Raw genomic sequence first — 18,713 nt, 5'->3', positions numbered from 1 at the left:
TGTTTAGGTTTCTTTCAAAGAGCTTTTAATAGGAATTAGGCTGCAAATTTTAAAGTTGTAATTACTTTAGTATTTTATCAAATATTTGATTTCTTTTGGTTATCATGGGAATTTTGGGAGAATGAAAAGAAGAGCAAAGGTATTCTAGGTTTTTGGAAATCATAGAATTGTACCGTTAGAAGGGATCTAGAGAGGTCATCAAGACCAATCTCCTGTGCTGAGGCAAGACCAAGTAAACCTAGACCAGAGGTAGGCGACCAATGGCACACGTGCCAAAGGCGGCACGCAAGCTGATTTTCAGTGGCGCTCACACTGCCTGGGTCCTGGCCACCTGTCTGGGGGGCTCTGCATTTTAATTTAATTTTAAATGAAGCTTCTTAAACATTTTAAAAACCTTATTTACTTTACATACAACAATAGTTTAGTTATATATTATAGACTTATAGAAAGAGACCTTCTAAAAACATTAAAATATATTACTGGCATGCGAAACCTTAAATTAACGTGAATAAATGAAGACTCGGCACACCACTTCTGAAAGGTTGCCAACCCCTGACCTAGACCATCCCTGACAAGTGTTTGTCCAGAGTGTTCTTAAAAACCTCCAATGATGGGGATTTCACAACCTGTCTTGGAAGGCTATTCCAGAGCGTAACTACCCTCATAGTTAGAAAGATTTTCCTAATATCTATTCTAAATTTTCCTTGCTTTAGATTAAGGGTACGTCCAGACTACCCGCCATATTGGTGGGTAGCGATCGATTTATCGGGGATCGATATATCACGTCTCGTTAAGATGTGATATATCGATCCCCGAATGCGCGCCCCGTCGACTCCGGAACTCCACCGGAGCGAGCGGCGGTAGCGGAGTCGACGGGGGAGCCGCGGCTGTCAATCCCGCGCCGTGCGGACGGGAGGTAAGTCAGAATAAGATATGTCGACTTCAGCTAGGGTATTCCCATAGCTGAAGTTGTGTATCTTACATCAACATCCCCCCTAGTGTAGACCAGGCCTATGCCTCTTACTTTGTGTTCTACTTCAGTGAACATGGAGAACAATTGATCACTGTCCTCTTTATAATAGTCAACATATTTGAAGACTGTTATTAGGTCCCCGCTCAGTCTTCTTTTCTCAAGACTCAACATACCCAGTTTTCTTAACCTTTCCTTTTAGATCAAGTTTTCTAAACCTTTTATCATTTTATCTGCTGTCCTCTGGACACTCCAGTTTGTTGACATCTTTCCTAAGTGTTGTGCCCAGCATTGAACATTGTACTGCAGGTGAAGTCTCACCAATGCTGCATCGAGCAGGACAGTTACTTCCTGCATCTTACATTTGATACTCTTGTTAATACACCCCAGAGTATTAGCCTTTTTTGCAACTGCATCACTTGGTTGACTCATATTCATAGTTTTTGACCCACTATAACTCTCAGATCCATTTCAGCAGTTGGCACGGAGTCACAGTTTCAGTAATCTGAATGAAGCCAGTCAGGACTATAGTGTAATGTATCTCCCCTCAGGGCACACACTAACCAGGGCAAGAGGCCTCCCCGGCTTCAGTGTTTCCTGGGTTTGACCTCGGAGCAGTCAGCACCCCTGTTCACACAGTGAGCTTCCCACAGTGAGTCTACCTGGATGGGACACCCGGGGAAGCCTTACAAACCCCCAAAGGGCCATGTACCCCAACTTTGCAGTCAGCAGTGACTCTCTGCCAGTGTTGTAAAACAGAAGGGTTTATTAGTCGTCAGGAACACCGCGTAGAACAGATCTTGTTAACACAGAAAACAGGAAGTTACAGCAAAGTCCATCTTGAGGGGCTCCAGAGCCCTGGGCTCTTTTCCTGACTCCCAGACCAGCAGATGGACTCCTTCCAGCAGCCCAGCCTCACTCATGCTCAGCCTCATTCATGCCCAGCAGCCCCACCTCCATACTTTGTCTCTTTCCCAAGCAAACAGGTCACCTGGTCTCTTTGTTCTCCAACGCCTTTGGCTGGCTCCTTGCAGAAGATGGGCTCTGGCCATCAGTTGTGATGATACAGAGTGTCTGCCATTCTTTGTGCCCAGGCAGACAGTCAGTAGTCTAGGGGTCACTGCTATGATCACACACTCTTATCCTTTCACCTAGATACTTGAATAATACATTGGGAAAACTGAAGCCCACACACAGTATTCAGAGAAAACATTAAGAACATTCTCACTTCATCACAGCAGTACTACTACCTAGCCATTTTGTAGCTGTGCATTTTATTTTTCCTTTCTAAAGCAAGTATGTTGCATTTATCTTTATTGAATTTCCTCTTGCTGAATTCAGACTAATTCTCCAATTTGTCAAGTTTGTTTTGAATTCTAATCCTGTCGTCTAAAGTGCTTGGCACCCCTCCCAGCTTACTGTTAACTGCATATTTTACAAGTGTACTCTCTGCTCCATTATCCAAGTAACTAATGAAAATATTGAATACTACCAGACCTAGTTCTGATCTCTGGGGGACCCCATTTCATATGCCCTCCCAGTGAACCATTGATAACTCCTCTTTGACTATGGTCTTTCAACTAGCTGTGCACCCACTGTATAGTAATTTCATGTAGACCACTTTTCCATAGTTTGCTTATGAGAATGTCATATAGGACCGTGAAAAGCCTTACTGAAATCAAGATATATCACATCTTCTGCTTCCCCCCATCCATTGGGCCACTAACCCGGTCAAAGAAGGAAATTGTGTTGATTTGGCATGATTTGTTCTTGACGAATCCATGCTGGCTATTCCTTATAACCCTATCATCCTATAGGTGCTTACAAACTGATTGTTTAAAAAATTGTTCGAATATCTCTCCAGGTATGAAAGTTAGGCTGACTGGTCTATAAATCCCCAGATCCTCTTTGTTCCACTTTTAAAAGATAGATACTATGTTTGCCAGTCTGCTGGGGCCTCACCTGTCTTCATGAGTTCTTGAAGATAATTCTTAATGGTTCTAAGATTGTTTCATCTAGTGCCTTAAGTATCCTAGGATGAATTTCATCAGGCCCTGCCGATTTGAATACATTTAATTTATCTAAATATTCTTTAAACTGTTCATTTCCTGTTTTGGCTTGCATTCCCTCCCCATTTTTTTAATATTAATTGTGCTGAGTATCTACTCCTCATTAATCCTTTTAGTGAACACTTCAGCTTTCTTGATGTATAATCAGTTATTAGCTCTTTTTCTTCGCTACTCTTTCCTTCACTATTCTCTTGTTCCTAACATATTTTAAAAAAACCTAGTCTTATCTTCTTTGTCCCTTGCAAGGTGTAACTCATGTTGTGTCTTAGCCTTTCTGATTTTGTTCAGACATGCTTGTGCTGTTCTTTTGTGCTCCATCCTAGCAATTTGTCCATGTTTTCACGTCTTTTAGCATTCCTTTTTGATTTGCATGTCATTTAAGAGCTCCTGATGGAGCCATATTGGCAACTTACTATTCTTCCTATCTTTCTTTTGCATTGGGATGATTTGCAGTTGTGCCCGTAATGTTGTCTCCTTGAGAAACTGCCAGGTCTCCTGACCTCCCTTTTCCCTTAGATTTTCGTCTCATGGAACCTTACTTATTAATTCTCTGAGTTTGTTAAAATCTGCTTTTTTGATTTTTACTGTCCTAATTCTACTGCGTTCACTCTTCCCTTTCTCCTTAGAATAATGAAATCATCATTTCATGATTACTTTCACCAAAATTGCCTTCCACCTTCAGATTCGCAATGAATTTCTCCCTGTTGGTCAGAATCAAGTCAAAAATAGTTGCCCCTCTGGTTACCTCATCCATTTTCTGAAACAAAAAGTTATTCCTTATACATGCCAAGAACTTATTGGACATTTTGTGTTTTGCTGTATTATTTTTCAAACAGATTCTGAGTACTTAAAGTCCCCCATTACTTCTGGGTCTTGTGTTTTGGATGTTTCTGTTATTCTTCATCCACCTTCTCTTTTTGATTTGATGTCTACTGTAGACCCCCTTCCATGATATCATGCATATTTTTTCACCTTTTGTCTTTACCCAGAGACTTTCAACTGGTCTGTGTCTCAGCCTCCTTCTTGACCTCAGAACAAGTGTATATATTCTTTCAACACCTCCTCCCTTTTTCTCTGCCTTGTCTTCCTACCTATACCCCTCTATACCAATATTCAAGTCATGAGATTTATCCCACCAAGTCACTATGCTGCTAGTTAAGTCATAATTTAGCCTATGTATTTATATTTCCAGTTCTTCCTGTTTATTGCCCATACCCTTTGCATTTGTGTGTTGACATCTGAGATATTGAGCAGATTCCCATGCTGATTATTCTCTTGTTGCTCCTGAGATCCTACTGTAATTTTCCATGCCCCCCTCTCATAAGGTTCCCCCCAAACCTCTAGCCTTCTGTTAGTTGCCTTTTTTATGCTTACCTGTGGGCTTTTGTCACCCGTCTCCTTTGAACCTAGTTTAAAACTCTTCTCACTTATTTATTTAGCGTGTACATAGTCGTCTAGCCAAGCAATGGCATCTTCAGTGGCTTGATGCAGTTCTTCTAGGCCACCACTGAACCTAGTCAGCAGGCATTCATCGACAATGTGCGTCATCATCTGTGTTGTGCTGCAGCTGCACAAAGGGCCGTCACGAAGGCCCCAGCGATACTGGTTAGCTGCACAGAGACCTTGCCCAGTCCGGAACCTGTTCAACAGGGACCATTGGCGACGGGGCAGGTCAAAACCAGGCGGGCAAATTGTGGGGTTGGTGATGAGGAACTGGTTGCGGATTATAACAGATACCCATTCCTCTCGCCAGAGTGTTTCCACCCTAACATCCTGGCGTGGCAGATGAGACCATAATGGGCGACATGACGGCAAACATGCAGCTGGTGTTGGAGGAGGAGGGATAGCTCAGTGGTTTGAGCATTGGCCTGCTAAACCCAGGGTTGTGAGTTCAGTCCTTGAGGGAGCCACTTAGGCATCTGGGGCAAAATCAGTACTTGGTCCTGCTAGTGAAGGCAGGGGGCTGGACTCGATGACCTTTCGTGGTCCCTTCCAGTTCTAGGAGATAGGATATCTCCATATATTCTATTATTAGTACATTATTATTAAAAAGGTTATTGTGCAGCGGCAGGCTTGAGTTGGCGCATACTTTCTCCAGTAACTTGCCAGTGGCAACCTCTCATCTTATATGAGGAGGCGCAATATTGCTCAGAACTGGAAGCCATGGGAGTGGAGTCAGACACAGGGTGCCGGAGATGATACGCATGGCGGCATGTAATTGCGTATTCACCAGTTTGGTGTGTGATGATCGACTCTAAACTGGTGTGCAAGAGCTGATGTCCGCAGAGTTGGAGCATGAGCACCCCATGACGAACCTGCCAGTTTGCTAAGAAGATTGTTGCGCATCTTAACTTTTAGCTACTGTCTTCTTCAGGTGGACATGATAATTCAGTGCGCAGTCTAAGGTCACACCTAGATAGACCGGTTCTACTTCATGCTTCACTTTTTGACCATTCTGATAAACATTCAGTTCACGGGTTGCACTGGTGTGATGAAGATGGAACAAACTAGAAACTGTTTTTATGACGCTTGGCTGGAGGCGCCAAGTCTTACAGTAGTCAGCTAACTTTACCATGTCCTGGTTTAAGGTGGCATCAAACTCGTGGAATGTCTGGACCTGGGTACTACAACAGATGTTATCTGCGTAAATGAACTTTCATGATTCCGTTATTGGCAGGTCATTGATGTAAAGGTTGAACAGGGTTGGAGAAAGCACAGAGCTCTGGGGGGTAATCCATTGCTCTCTCATCTCCAAGCACTTGTCTTCTCCCCCATATGGACTCTGAACTGCCTATCGCAGAGGAACAGTTCAACGACTCCTGTGACCAAAGGTAGCAGGACTCATGATACCTTCACGAGCAGGCCAGTGTGCCATACCATATCATATGCTGCTGTTAGATCGATGAAAACAGCGCCTGTTTTCAAGTTTCTCTGGAAGCCATTTTCAACAAATGTGGTCAGTGCGAGTACTTGGTCGCATGTGCTATGGCCTTGGCAAAAGCCATCTTGGTCAGGGCTCAAAATTCTCTCCATGTCGGGTAATATGAGTTGTAGGTAGGTGGGTGATTTGGCACTTGAAGATGCTCTTCCTCTTCTTGGTAGGTGGACCCCATCTCCTCCCAGCAGTCCTTCCTGGAATAGCATTCATGGTTGAGAAAGCTTCCTGGTTGCACAGATGGTGTCAATATGCATTAATCTCCAGGATGCATATCCCCCTGTCTGGGACCTTATCCTCAGCCATGAGGATGGACAAGAACACAAACTTCACCCTTGCCCCCAGAGCCCTGTAGTCACTGCTGATCTGCTCAAGGTCATACCTGGTAGTATCATTAGTGCCCACGTGGATGAGTGACATGGGATAGTGGTCAAAGTTAATCAATAGCAGTAAGACAGAAGTGATCCAGAAATACCATCTGGCTAACTCCCTTTGCATCACCAGCCATCTGTCTTACCAGCCACTTGGAGCTTGCATGCTTGTTAAAGCCTGGGCCTTACACGCAGCTATAATGGGTGACTCAGCCCATCACACTCGGCTGTCTGTAATCACTGGCTTGTTCACAAAAAACTGTACTGCTCTCTCTTCAAAGAGCCCTGCTAGAAAGCAGGTGCTGACTCACCTACCTGCAGGGCAACCTTGTTCAGACAGTCAGCAACCAAGCCTAGATTTCAAAACACAGCATCCAACCCAGAGTCCTACCACGCTCGTCAGCAAGTTCCCAGCACAGAAAGTGCTTCTCTTTTGTCCCCTTCGCTCACCATAGTTAATCAGTAGCAGTAAGACAGAAGTGCCCCACAATTTGTGGGCCACAAATTGCTGGGCCACAAATGCTCACCAGCTGGCTAACTTCTTTAGTCTCCCAGCTGCCTTCATTTTACCAGCCACATATCTCAAGTAGGCAAGTGATTATTATTATTAAAGTGAAAAACAAAACCACCCCCCAACTGGGTAAAATAAACTAATTTTATGTAAAACCACTTTGTAAATATATAGAAATCTACTACATTTATTATTGTTATATCCTGCTGATTTTCCAAAAAAATCCTATAGAAGCCAGTAGGGAATTTGGCAAAACATCCTGCGGATTTCCAATGGCCCCAATGGTGATTAGTTTGTTCTAATTAGTGAAGAAAATGATCCTTATGCATTTAGAATTTATTTTGTGGATTTATTTTTGGGGAAAGGGTGAAAGGGGCAAGGTTGCTGTGAAATAAAGTAATAGAACTGTTCAAAATGTTTTTTGCTTTTTCTTTCTAGAATCTCAAGAGGAAGATGGAGATATAGAAGTAGAAGAGGCAGAAGGAGAAGAAAATGATCGACCTTATAATCTAAGGCAAAGAAAAACTGTGGAAAGGTACCAGGCACCTCCAATAGGTAAGGAATCAGGGCCATAGATGACCTTTCTACTCATATTAGCTGGACTTGCTCTTCGATAGAGCTCAAAGATACCATAGATTTTTCCCTGTTAAGTATTGTAACTGTTTTGCTCTGGTTTCTCTGGGTTACTGAATAAACATTCAGATTGTTAAAGCATGCAATTGGACATGAGGAAAGTAAAGTTTTTATTCCAAGGCCTGCCACAGACTTGTTAAGTGACTTGCCAAAGGTCACACACTTCTGCTCTATTGTGTTGCCTTGGTCGGAACAATGGACAAGGGGACAGAAGTTGGATAATTGCTCTTCATCCCTAAGGGAGCTTCTATGCAGAGTTCCACAGGGTTGCATCGTGCTTCCCCTTTTGTTCAACATGTATACGAGGCATCTGAGAAGGTTAATGAGAGAGAGACTCTGGTATATTCAGTGTGGCGGTGGTGGTGGTATCAATTCTATAACTATCTAATCTGACCTACCTAGTGCTGTTGCATGCCTGGCTCAGAGTCCGGTGTAGATGAGGACATAGATAAGAGCTAACTGGTTAAAGCTCAATCTAGATAAGGAGAAGGTGATCCTGGTAGGTTGGGGGAATCAGAATGGAAGATATGGTGATGGTTAAGTTTGTTCCTCTTAGTGAGATTGCGTGCCCACCATTCATAACTACTGTGTGTAACTGGATGCTGTTAGTTTATCACAAGCAGCATTTTCCAGTCTTCGTCTAGATAAGAGATTGCAACTATTTCTTTTGGATATAGACCTTGCTGCTGTTCATTCATATAGCACTTCAAAATTAAACTACCACAGTGCACTGCACATAAGATTACACCTTAAAACAACATGGAAACTGAAGCTGTTGCAGAATGTGGTGGCATGAATTCTGCCTATTTGAAAAACCACTTCTCTATCTCTGCTATATTGTGACAGCTGCAATCAGCTGAGGAGTTTGAAAAGAGATGGAACTGGTAATGGAGGCCCCTCGTGGAGACCACTCTATCTTTTTCATTCTTTCCCTTGATCTGAAATAATCCAAATCTTCTGACAGTGAGGGTATGCTGCAAAGCCCATTTCTTCATATGGCTTTTGGAGCGAGAGGGTCACAATAAAAGATGAGGATTGTGAGGAAGAGGGATATAGATGAGCTTATTTTCATTATGGTCTTATTTTCTGGGTTTTGGGTGAGGTATTTCTAATTTTCGGCAAAGTCACCTAGAGCTCAGGATAGGCACTTTTTTGTTTAGATTTGTTATAAATGAAAATAAGTGTGGTTTTTTTTAGTAGATTGTCATGTGGTTACCCTTTTTTGTATTTGATGTTTCAAGACTGTGACCTTTTTTTCTCAGTGCCGGCTCATCAAAAAAAGAGGGAAAATGCACTGTTTGATATTCACAGATCTCCTGCAAGAAGAAGCCATATCAGGTAAATGTCACAAGCTTTTTGGAGGTAGAAGATATTTGTGTTCCTTCAGCACATTTTGTTAGCTGTTCATTTTGAAACTTTCTGTCTCTGGGTGATACTTCTGATTCTTTGGGTTTAATAAGCAAGGCTTTCATCCTGCCGTGAGCTTCATGTAGGTGGACTCCTGTGTTCATCCAAAACTTATGTAAGATAGAAAAGCTCATTTCAGGTTTGGGGCCTAAGTCTTTTTTTTTTTTTTTTTTTAAAGCTCTTCTGTTTGTAACCTGTTGTTTCTTGTATTATCTGAAAATAATTGAAGACCAATTTAGCTGAATTTTCCTATAATTAATAAAAAAAGAAATCAGTATAATAGCATCAGGGTGTTATAAATAAAATGATTGCTGAATACCTTCATGGGAAGATGGTTAGTTAATCTGAATAACAGTATGAAGCAGTCTAGTGTGAAATAAAACTTTTAATTGCAGAAGTATATAGGAACGTTAGGAATTACTAGACTAGAACAGACCCAAGGTCCTGCTAGTCCTGTATCCTGTCTATTGACAGTAGCCCAGCATCAGCTGCTTCAGAGGAAGGTGTAAGAATATTGCAGTAGGTGGGTTTGGGATAACCTGACCTCAACATAGGTCTCATCCTGTTCTTAAGCCCTGAAGCACAAGGTTTAATATCCCTTCCAAAATTGTTATTAATTGTAACAAATCTAGATATTCTTGATAGCCTTATAAATATCCAATCCCATATTGAATCTTAAGTACTTGTCATCAGCCACTTTCTGAGGAAATGAATTCCATAGTTTGAGCACATGAATATATGGGTCTTGGATTGTGCCTTAGGATCACATTCTGATTAGGGAACAAATGAAAATAAATGTCATGGTTGTTTCATAATGCCAAGTAGAAGTTCTGTGTGATTGGGGGAAGGGATAGCTCAGTGGTTTGAGCATTGGCCTACTAAAGCTAGGGTTGTGAGTTCAGTCCTTAAGGCGGCCACTTAGGGATCTGGTGCAAAAATCTGTTTGGGGATTGGTCCTGCTTTGAGCAGGGGGTTGGACTAGATGACTCCTGAGGTCCCTTCCAACCCTGATATTCTATGAATTATAAGCAATCTGCTCAGGGAGGCCCAAGCCTGGAATAGCGGGTGTGAATCAGGTTCTTTGAAAGAGCTGTGTATTTGTATACTGTAGCAGTCTTAAATAGTGCTATATTAGGGTATGTCTACACTGCAATAAAACACCCATGGTTGGCCTGTGTCAGCTGACTTGGGCTCGTGGGTCCCAGGTTGTGGGACTATAAAATTGCAGTGTCGATGCATGGGCTGGAGCTTGGGCTCTGGGACCCGATAGTGCCAAGCCCGAACATCTACACTGCAATTTTATAGTCCCACAGCCTGTTACGTCTTTTAAAGCAGCAAATTTCCCTCTGTACTGAAGAAATAAAGGAAACAAAATACAATAAAAAAAAAAGCAATCATATTTTCTGTTCTGTTATAGTTAAAATTTCTTCCAAGAAGAGTTGATCCAAATGTCAATAAACAGAAAAGATTTTTTTTTTAATTTATTTTGTTTTTTTGACTTGCTCTATTGCCAGGTAAAACTGGTGTATAGTAAGTTGAACTCCAAAGCCTTGAGCAATTTTTTTGTAAACTCAGGCACACAATTAGAGCCCGACCTTAGAGTTTGTAAAAATGAGCTTTCTACGAACTGAAATTAATAGGATATTTTTTTTAAACAAAAAGGCCTCCTGTGGTGTTTGCAACCCAAATATAATAGCATGATACTGTTCTACCTTTTAAGTGAAATGAAGTAGAAACTGATTGTAGACCACATTGAAATTGACAGTTTTCTTGTCCAAGCTCACAGAAGAGCAAAGAGTGCGAATATGGGAAACAAATAAATAATGCTTAAAATTCTTTGTTTTAATAATTTCCTGTGTTTGTAAGATAAAAAATGTGGTTTTTAAAGATCTGATTTTAAAAAGGGTTTTGTCCATTAGTTCCAGCCAACTAGTTTTATCTCTTTAAATAAAATGTTGATAAAGCATTTCTTGAACAGATGTTCTTCTGTGAATAGTGTCCCTATAGGTGCTCCAATCTGGGTGTGCTAGCTCCCCTTATGCCTCTGATCGGAGATTTCTCATAGCAGTGTCCATTTGGCCTGTGTATGTGTGCTAGTTAGGCCCGTGCCCATGTCTTCGTTATGTAGTACCGCACTGACAAACTGCCTCAGTTCTTCTCAACCACTGCGGCCTGAGACGGAGCTCTGGCAGTTATCCCCGTTGAGATTTCCTCAACTTTGTCCTCATTTCTTATTCTAGTAGTTAGTTCTTAGCATTAGTTTAGTTCAGCGGTTCTCAAACTGTGGGTCAGGACCCCAAAGTGGGTCACAACCCCCTTTGAATGGGGTTGCCAGGACTGGCTTAGACTTGCTGAAGCCTGAGCCTCACTACCCAGGGCGGAAGCCAAAGCCTGGGGCTTCAGCACTGGGTGGCAGGTTTCAGGTTGCAGGCCCCCTGCCTGGGGCTGAAGCCCTTGAGCTTCAGGGTTGGTCCCCCTGCCCGGAGCAGTGGGGCTCGGGCTTGGGCAGGCTCAGGCTTCGGTCCCCCCTCCTGGGGTCGTGAAGTAATTTTTATTGTCAGAAGGGGGTCGCGGTGCAATGAAGCTTGAGAACCCTTGGTTTAGTTATTTAGTAAGTAGTAGTAGTTTTGGCTTCCTAGTTTAAAAAAAATAAATAAAAAATTCTCTATTATATATTATATTTAGACCTTGTTCACTGGGATGTTCTACCCAGTTCTCCCAGCTTCAAATGTTGTCTGTTGTGCTGGGAGGTGAACCTGGTAAGTGATGGGCACTCCTGCTGCATCTGTTGCCTTGGGGAAACACACATCTGTCTGGCACTGAAATCCAGAGCCAGAAAAAAACAGGGAGATAAAACTTTGTCTCCTCATGACTGAGAGCTCTCTATGCCTGGCTTGTGACCTGGGCCAAGAGTTCCCACCTGTACACTGGTCTCCAAGCAAATTTTCTGCCTCCATAATATCGGAGCCCCACTCCTCCAGGGCATCTAAGAGGAAGACGCAAGACTCCTCTCAGAAGTCCTCTGAGGGCCATGCCCTGGGCTCACCAGGTAGGGAATCTACCTCTAAAAAGCCAAGATTGTCTGTCTGTCTGTCTGTCTGTCTGTCTGTCTGTCTTCAGCCACTCTGGCACCATCTGCTCTCCAATTGGGTACCCATGAGTCTGCTGGTTCCTCAGGTACCCAGAGCACTGTTAGACTGAAAGACTGCAAAGCTTTCTTTAATCATTAGTACTGTTAGCAGACCAAGATGGCAAAAAGAACTCTTCCTCAATATTGAAGAAGCCCTCTCAGGCTCCGAATACACTTCCCTTGGAGCACCCGAGACCCACGGTACTGTTAGCGCCCTCGCCTGAGGTTCACCCAGTACCAGTGGTTTCACCTCAGATCTCCAGGCGCACCATCATTCCAGAGTGAGTTTGAGGAAAAGGATGCTGATGAAGACCTTGCCTTGGTGTCTCAAATATCAACTCAGGGTTCTCTCACTCCTATAGAAGTCTCTGATTGAAACTATAACTACTCGTGGTACAAATTTGCAACCAACATCTCACTAGTATGAGCACCTGTGGGTGCCACCTCCACCTTATGCACCTCCTTGGCCATATTGAGACCTTTGGCTGGCCTATTGCCAACAATTCTCCAGGGCATTGCGCATCAGTAGGCCCTACCAAATTCATGGTCCATTTTGGTCAATTTCATGGTCCTAGGATTTTAAAAATAGCATTTTTCATGATTTCATGAATCTGAAATTTCAAAGTGTTTTAATTGTAGGGGTCCTAACCCAAAAAGGAATTGTGGGGGCTCGCAAGGTTATTGTTGGAGGGGTTGCGGTACTGCTACCCTTACTTCTGCGCTGCTGCAGATGACGGTGCTGCCTTCAGAGCTGGGCAGCTGGAGAGTGGTGGCTGCTGGCCGGAAGCCCAGCTCTGAAGAAAGAGCCACCGCCAGCAGCCGCACAGAAGTAAGGATGGCATTGTATGGCATTGCCACGCTTACTTTTCCGCTGCTGCTGGCGTCCTGCCTTCAGAGAGCCAACTGCTGCCACTCTCCAGCCACCCAGCTCTGAAGTCAGCACAGAAATAAGGTGTTGTCAGTAACTGCTGGTGTGGTGCTCTGTTCGTGTTCGATGATAACAGTCAGCTGCGTATGTGTTCCCTCTGTGTGCTGCCCCAGTTCTGCGCAGATAGCTGACACAGCAAACCCTGAGAGAACCCCCAAAGACCACAGACTCTAGTAAGGCGCGAAGGAACCCTAGTCAGGTTTATTGTCAAACGAAGCACAGTAATAGTTTCCCGTAGACTCTACAAGACCATACTATGAATTTGTGTCCCCTGGCAGTGGACCGGCTCAGTCAGTGGCAGGACTTTCCACTGCCCCCTAGGCCAGACAAAGCTGTGCACTCCGGGACCTACTTTTATACAGTTACAGGACAGATTACTCATCCCTACTGACATATTGAGGTACAGTCCCTTGGCTCATTAGGGTGCTGTCTCCCCCTTTGATCATGTTGTTTCAAACAAACAGATCTATCCATCATGCTGTCCTTTTGACCCTGTCTTTAAGATGCACCTGCCTGTTCCTTGTTATCTCTGTGGAGTGTCCTCGTATCGGGATGTCCAGGTGCCATCTTGGCACAAGTTCCTCTTATTAGTACTTGCATGTGAATGCACCTGCTTCTAACAACCCTCTTCTCGCCAACTTCTGTGAGTGGGGCCTGCCTCTGGCTCACAGCCCAGCTTTTGCTTAGCAATGCCTGGAAGTACTTTAGTTCAGGCTTCAGGCCTCAGACTGGGCCTCTGACACAAGAGTTTGTTTCAGGGCCTCATCTTACTACATAAGGGTGGCAATACCACAATCCCCCCTAAAAGAACCTTGCGACCCTCCTACAACTCCCTTTTGGGTCAGGACCCCCAATTTGAGAAACTTTGGTCTCCCCTGTGAAATCGGTATAGTAGATGGTAAAAGCGCGCAAAAGACTGGATTTCACGGTCTGTGACGTGTTTTTCGTGGCCGTGAATTTGGTAAGGCCCTAATCATCACTCCTCAGAGAGAGGCAACCTGCATCACTTGCTCCCTTCAGGAGACACGACCCTCAAGCGGAATCTTTTGAGGAGCAGGCCACTAATACTGATGAAGAGGTCTCTCCTAATATTTCATCATCATCTCTGGATGATTCTTCCTCCATCCTTGGTGGATGATGTTAAGCACTTCCAGGTTCTGGTCAAGAGAATTGCTGACTCCTTGCAGTTCTCTCTCCAGGAGGTTAAAGAACCTCATCATAAGCTGCTTGATATCCTCTATTCACCTACCTCTGCCCACTTAGCTTTGCCTGTCAATGAAGCTCTTCTGGACCCAGCGAAAATCAACTGGCACACTCCAGTTACTGCATGCAAGAGAGTGGATAAGAGGTATTATGTCCCAGCAGAGGACTCCGAATTTTTATTTTCTCATCCCTCACGTAACTCCTTGGCAGTCGATGCAGTTAATGAACATGAAAGGCAGCACTATGCTAAAAACATGCCTTGTGAAAAAGACCACAAATGTCTAGACCTACTGAGGAGGAAATCTTATTCCTCAGTGTCCTTCCAATTTAGAATTGCCAATTACCAGGTGCAAATGGCAAAATTCAATCACAAAAATATACCAAAACTCTTTTGTTGACCACCTACCAGCAGAGCTCAGGGATCAACTTAATGCAGTTGTTCTGGCAAGTAGCTGGCCCTCTGCAATATGTCTACAAGCCTTCCTCGATGCCGCTGATACTGCCGCCCATCTGATCGCTACAAGCCAGGACTTTCTGGCTTGAACTCTCCGGATTTCTAAAAGGGGTCCAGAATATGGTGGAGCACCTTCCTTTTGGTGGGTCTAAGTTGTTTGTGGACAGCATGGATAAATCTCTGCAAACGTTAGACTCTAGGGATACCTTACTTTCTCTTGGTATTTATACACCCACCTACAAGAGAGAGCTCAACAAGTCCCAGACAGCTCAGAGATCCCATCCTGCTCAATTCCTTACCTCCCAGAAGCCATGTGAACAGCATCAAAAGATACAGAGATTCCAGCGAAGGAAACAGTCTACTTTTGAGCCTCCCACATCGCACCCTTCCACCTCCAAGCAGCAATTTTGACAGGCTGGTTGAGGGCCTGAACTACCATCCGCATCCTCTCCAGCTGCACTGAGTCACCTGCCTTGACCGCCTTTACCACTTCAGGAGGGCTTGGAAGTCAGTCACTACAGACAAGTGGGTTTTGGAGATCATCTCAACAGGATACACCATCCACTTTAACCAACAAATCCCCATTCCCTGTTGTTTTTCAGAGACCCCTCTCATGAGAGCTTGCTTCATCAAGAAATAGACTCTCTCACACTTGGGAGCTATAGAACCAAACCCCATGCACCACAGAGGAAAGGGGTTTTATTCAAGATATTTCCTGGTACCAAAAAAGTGTGGAGGTTGAAGACCTATCCCAGATTTGAGGCTACTCAACACCTATGTGAATGCGCACAAATTCAAAATGCTGACACCTGCGGTGATTATCCTGTCACTAGAGTAAGGGGATTGGTTTTTAGCCCTCAACCTTCAAGATGCATATTTCCATATTGTGATCCACCCACCCACAAACTATTCTTGCTGTCTGGAGTGGCTCACAACTGAGAGTGCCTGCCTCAGGGCAGACTGCCAGAAAACAGGGCAGACATTCCAAGCTGGTGGTACATTCTTTAATTAGATTTCATCAAGCCAGTAATGTCTTCTTAGCTTATGTGCAACATGCCTCAGGTGGCATGTGAACAGGATTCATCACTGAATTTGGTCTGCTGGTTGGATCATTAGCTATACCAGTCTTACTATGGAGTCACAGTCAATCCCTTTAAACTCTCCAGTCTATCTTGCCACTCAGACAAACTGAACTTGGTGATAATGGTCAGTGTAACCAAAAATCACACCACATCAGGTTGCTCCCAGTGCCAAGAGACCAGTCGCTTACCCCAGATTAATTGGTACTCCAGATCTTAAAACAAAGACAACACTGGCAACCAATTCTATAGTAAATTAACTAAAGATTTATTACCTAAGAAAAGGAAATGAGAGTTATTGAGAGGTTAAAATAAAAAAAAATATGTGGAGATATACATATCTCATAGAACTGGAAGGGACCATGAAAGGTCATTTTGTCCAGCCCCCTGCCTTCACTAGCAGGACCAAGTACTGATTTTGCCCCAAATCTCTAAGTGGCCCCCTCAAGGATTGAACTCACAACCCTGGATTTAGCAGGCCAATGCTCAAACCACTGAGCTGTCCCCCCAGGTGAGTCACAGTTTGTAATTCCAAATGGTTGCAGTCTTTTTAGGGTACCCAGATTGTCTCTGTGGACCTCTGTTTTGCATCTGGTACATTTCCCTGTAAGAGTCCAGATAGAGATGAAAGATCTTTCCTTGAATCCATACTTATAACTTCTTCTGACAGAAAACAAGCCGAGCCCATGTGGGCTTTTCCTTTGATGGCAGTGAGTGAGGAATGCACTTTGAGTCTGTCAAGGTTCCTTCCCCACTCTGAACTCTAGGGTACAGATGTGGGGACCTGTATGAAAACCTCTAAGCTTAACTACCAGCTTAGATCTGCTTTTGCTGCCACCACCCAAATTATTTGAGTTATTTGGGAAACTCTGTCTACCTCTCCTCCCCCCCCCCCCCCCCTCCCCCCCCGGAATATCTCCCTCCCAAGTACTATAACCCTTCTCTGGGTAGCCTTTAGAGACTTCTCCACCAATTCCCTGGTGAACACGGATCCAAACCCTTGGATCTTAAAACAAGGAGAAATTAACCATTCCCCCTCCTTTCCCCCCACCAATTCCTGGTGAGTCCAGATCCAACCCCCTTGGATCTTAAAACAAGGAAAAATCAATCAAGTTCTTAAAAAGAAGGCTTTTAATTAAATAAAGAAAGGTACAAATCATCTCTGTAAAATCAGGATGGAAAATAACTTTACAGGGTAATCCGATTCAAAGAGCTCAGAGGAACCCCCTCTAGCCTTAGGTCCAAAGTTACAGCAAACAGAGGTAAACCCTCTAGCAAAAGGAACATTTATAATTTGAGAAAACAAAGATAAACCCAACACGCCTTGCCTGGCTGTTACTTACAAGTTTGAAATATGAGAGACTTGTTCAGAAAGATTTGGAGAGCATGGATTGATATCTGGTCCCTCTTAGTCCCAAGAGCGAACAACCCCCAAAACAAAGAGCACAAACAAAAGCCTTCCCCCCACCAAGATTTGAAAGTATCTTGTCCCCTTATTGGGTCAGGTGTCAGCCAGGTTACCTGAGCTTCTTAACCCTTTACAGGTAAAAGGATTTTGGTGTCTCTGGCCAGGAGGGATTTTATAGTATTCTACACAGGAGGGCTGTTACCCTTCCCTTTATAGTTATGACAGTGTCTTTGACCTCTGGTTATCACACACAATGGCCACTTCCTTTGGAATTAGCACTTTTCTGTTGAAGTCCTTCATTAGCATTCCACAGTCCTTCTTTGATGGGTTATTTTAGTTACATGGGTATACACAATGTGAATGTTTGCTACTGCATTATAACAGGACGAGTGAAAACAATGCAAGTAACGTCCTATTAGTTTCATGAAGTCTAAACATCAAATGCACTCTTCTACGTTCAGCAATCACTTTGATCTATAATATACAAGTGAATTGGACTGAATACACTCTGGTCTGCCAACGTCACACCTACGTTTCACTGTTGGCCAGGACCACTTTCAATACTGAGTGCACCCCTTTTGACTCGTCTGCCCCGAGGCACTTTTCAAAAGTTATGTCAGAAGTAGCAGTGCAGCCATAGGAAAGGTATTTTAGTAGTCCCAAACCTGGACAAGTGGCTACTGAAAGGTCGCTCCCTGGAACCGGTGGCTCAGGTAACTTCTGAGGTGATAGATCTCTTCCACGAATTCGGCATGCAATTGAACATTCAAAAATTCACTTTGACCCCGTGCAGGTACATCTTGATTCAGTAACAGGAAGACCCTACCTTCCTCTGCACAGCTTTGTGGCCCTTTCCAGCATAGCCAACATAGATAAGTTCAGCCCCCAAACTCCAGTCAAGAACAGTCTTCAGTTGCTGGGGCACGTGGCAGCCAGCACCTTTGTCACAGAAAACTCAGAATGCGCTGCCTTCAAGGGTGTCTCAGAACTGTTTATTCACCAGACACCGTTTAGGTTTTCACCGAAAGGCTTCTTTCCATACCTACTTCTGTAAAACAATCCCTCAACTGATGGAAAGACCATCACAATGTGTGTGCAGGAGTTCCATTTGCACATCCTGCCGCAACGGACGGTCATCATAGTGATGGATGCCTCTCTGCTAAAGTGGGGAGTGCATCTAAACACTCACGCGACCCAGGATGAGTGGACACTGCAAGAGACCATGCTGCTACACAACCTCCTGGAACTCAGAGCAGTCAGATGCCCCTGTCTCCAGTTTTTACCATTTATCAGGGTCAAACACATAAAGGTCATAACGGACAACATATCATGCATGTTTTACATCAGTTGGCAAGGAGAAGCAAGATCCCCTTCCTTCTGCGCCAAGACTGTCAAGCTTTGAAATTGGTGCATATGCAACCAGATAGGCCACTGTGATGACTATCTCGCAGGGGTTGAGAATGTGACCATGGATGAACTCAGCAGGTGCTTCTTCCGAGACCATGAGTGGGGAAATAGACCCCAGCATATGACACCACATATTCCGTCAATGAGGCACCCCTCAGATAGACTTGTTTGTCACAGAGTTAAACAAGACATGTACCCAGTTTTGCTC

The 18,713-nt window shown here is 43.9% G+C and overlaps 1 protein-coding gene across 2 annotated transcripts in view; it reads left to right on the top strand.

The window, feature by feature from the left end:
- Nucleotides 1-18,713, top strand: part of ATAD2B (ATPase family AAA domain containing 2B) — a 167,184-nt gene that overhangs the window by 30,351 nt on the left and 118,120 nt on the right. For both annotated transcript variants that reach the window (XM_024194058.3, XM_024194057.3), the window contains exons 7-8: nt 7,295-7,411; nt 8,752-8,827. In XM_024194058.3, coding sequence (XP_024049826.2) covers nt 7,295-7,411; nt 8,752-8,827 — 193 coding nt within the window. The remainder of the gene's footprint in view (nt 1-7,294; nt 7,412-8,751; nt 8,828-18,713) is intronic.

Source organism: Terrapene carolina, unplaced genomic scaffold (assembly GCF_002925995.2).
Source record: "Terrapene carolina triunguis isolate 2854851 unplaced genomic scaffold, T_m_triunguis-2.0 Scaffold42, whole genome shotgun sequence".
In the NCBI taxonomy this organism is placed as follows: Eukaryota; Metazoa; Chordata; order Testudines; family Emydidae; genus Terrapene; species Terrapene triunguis.
This window is presented reverse-complemented; position numbering and strand designations above follow the sequence as displayed.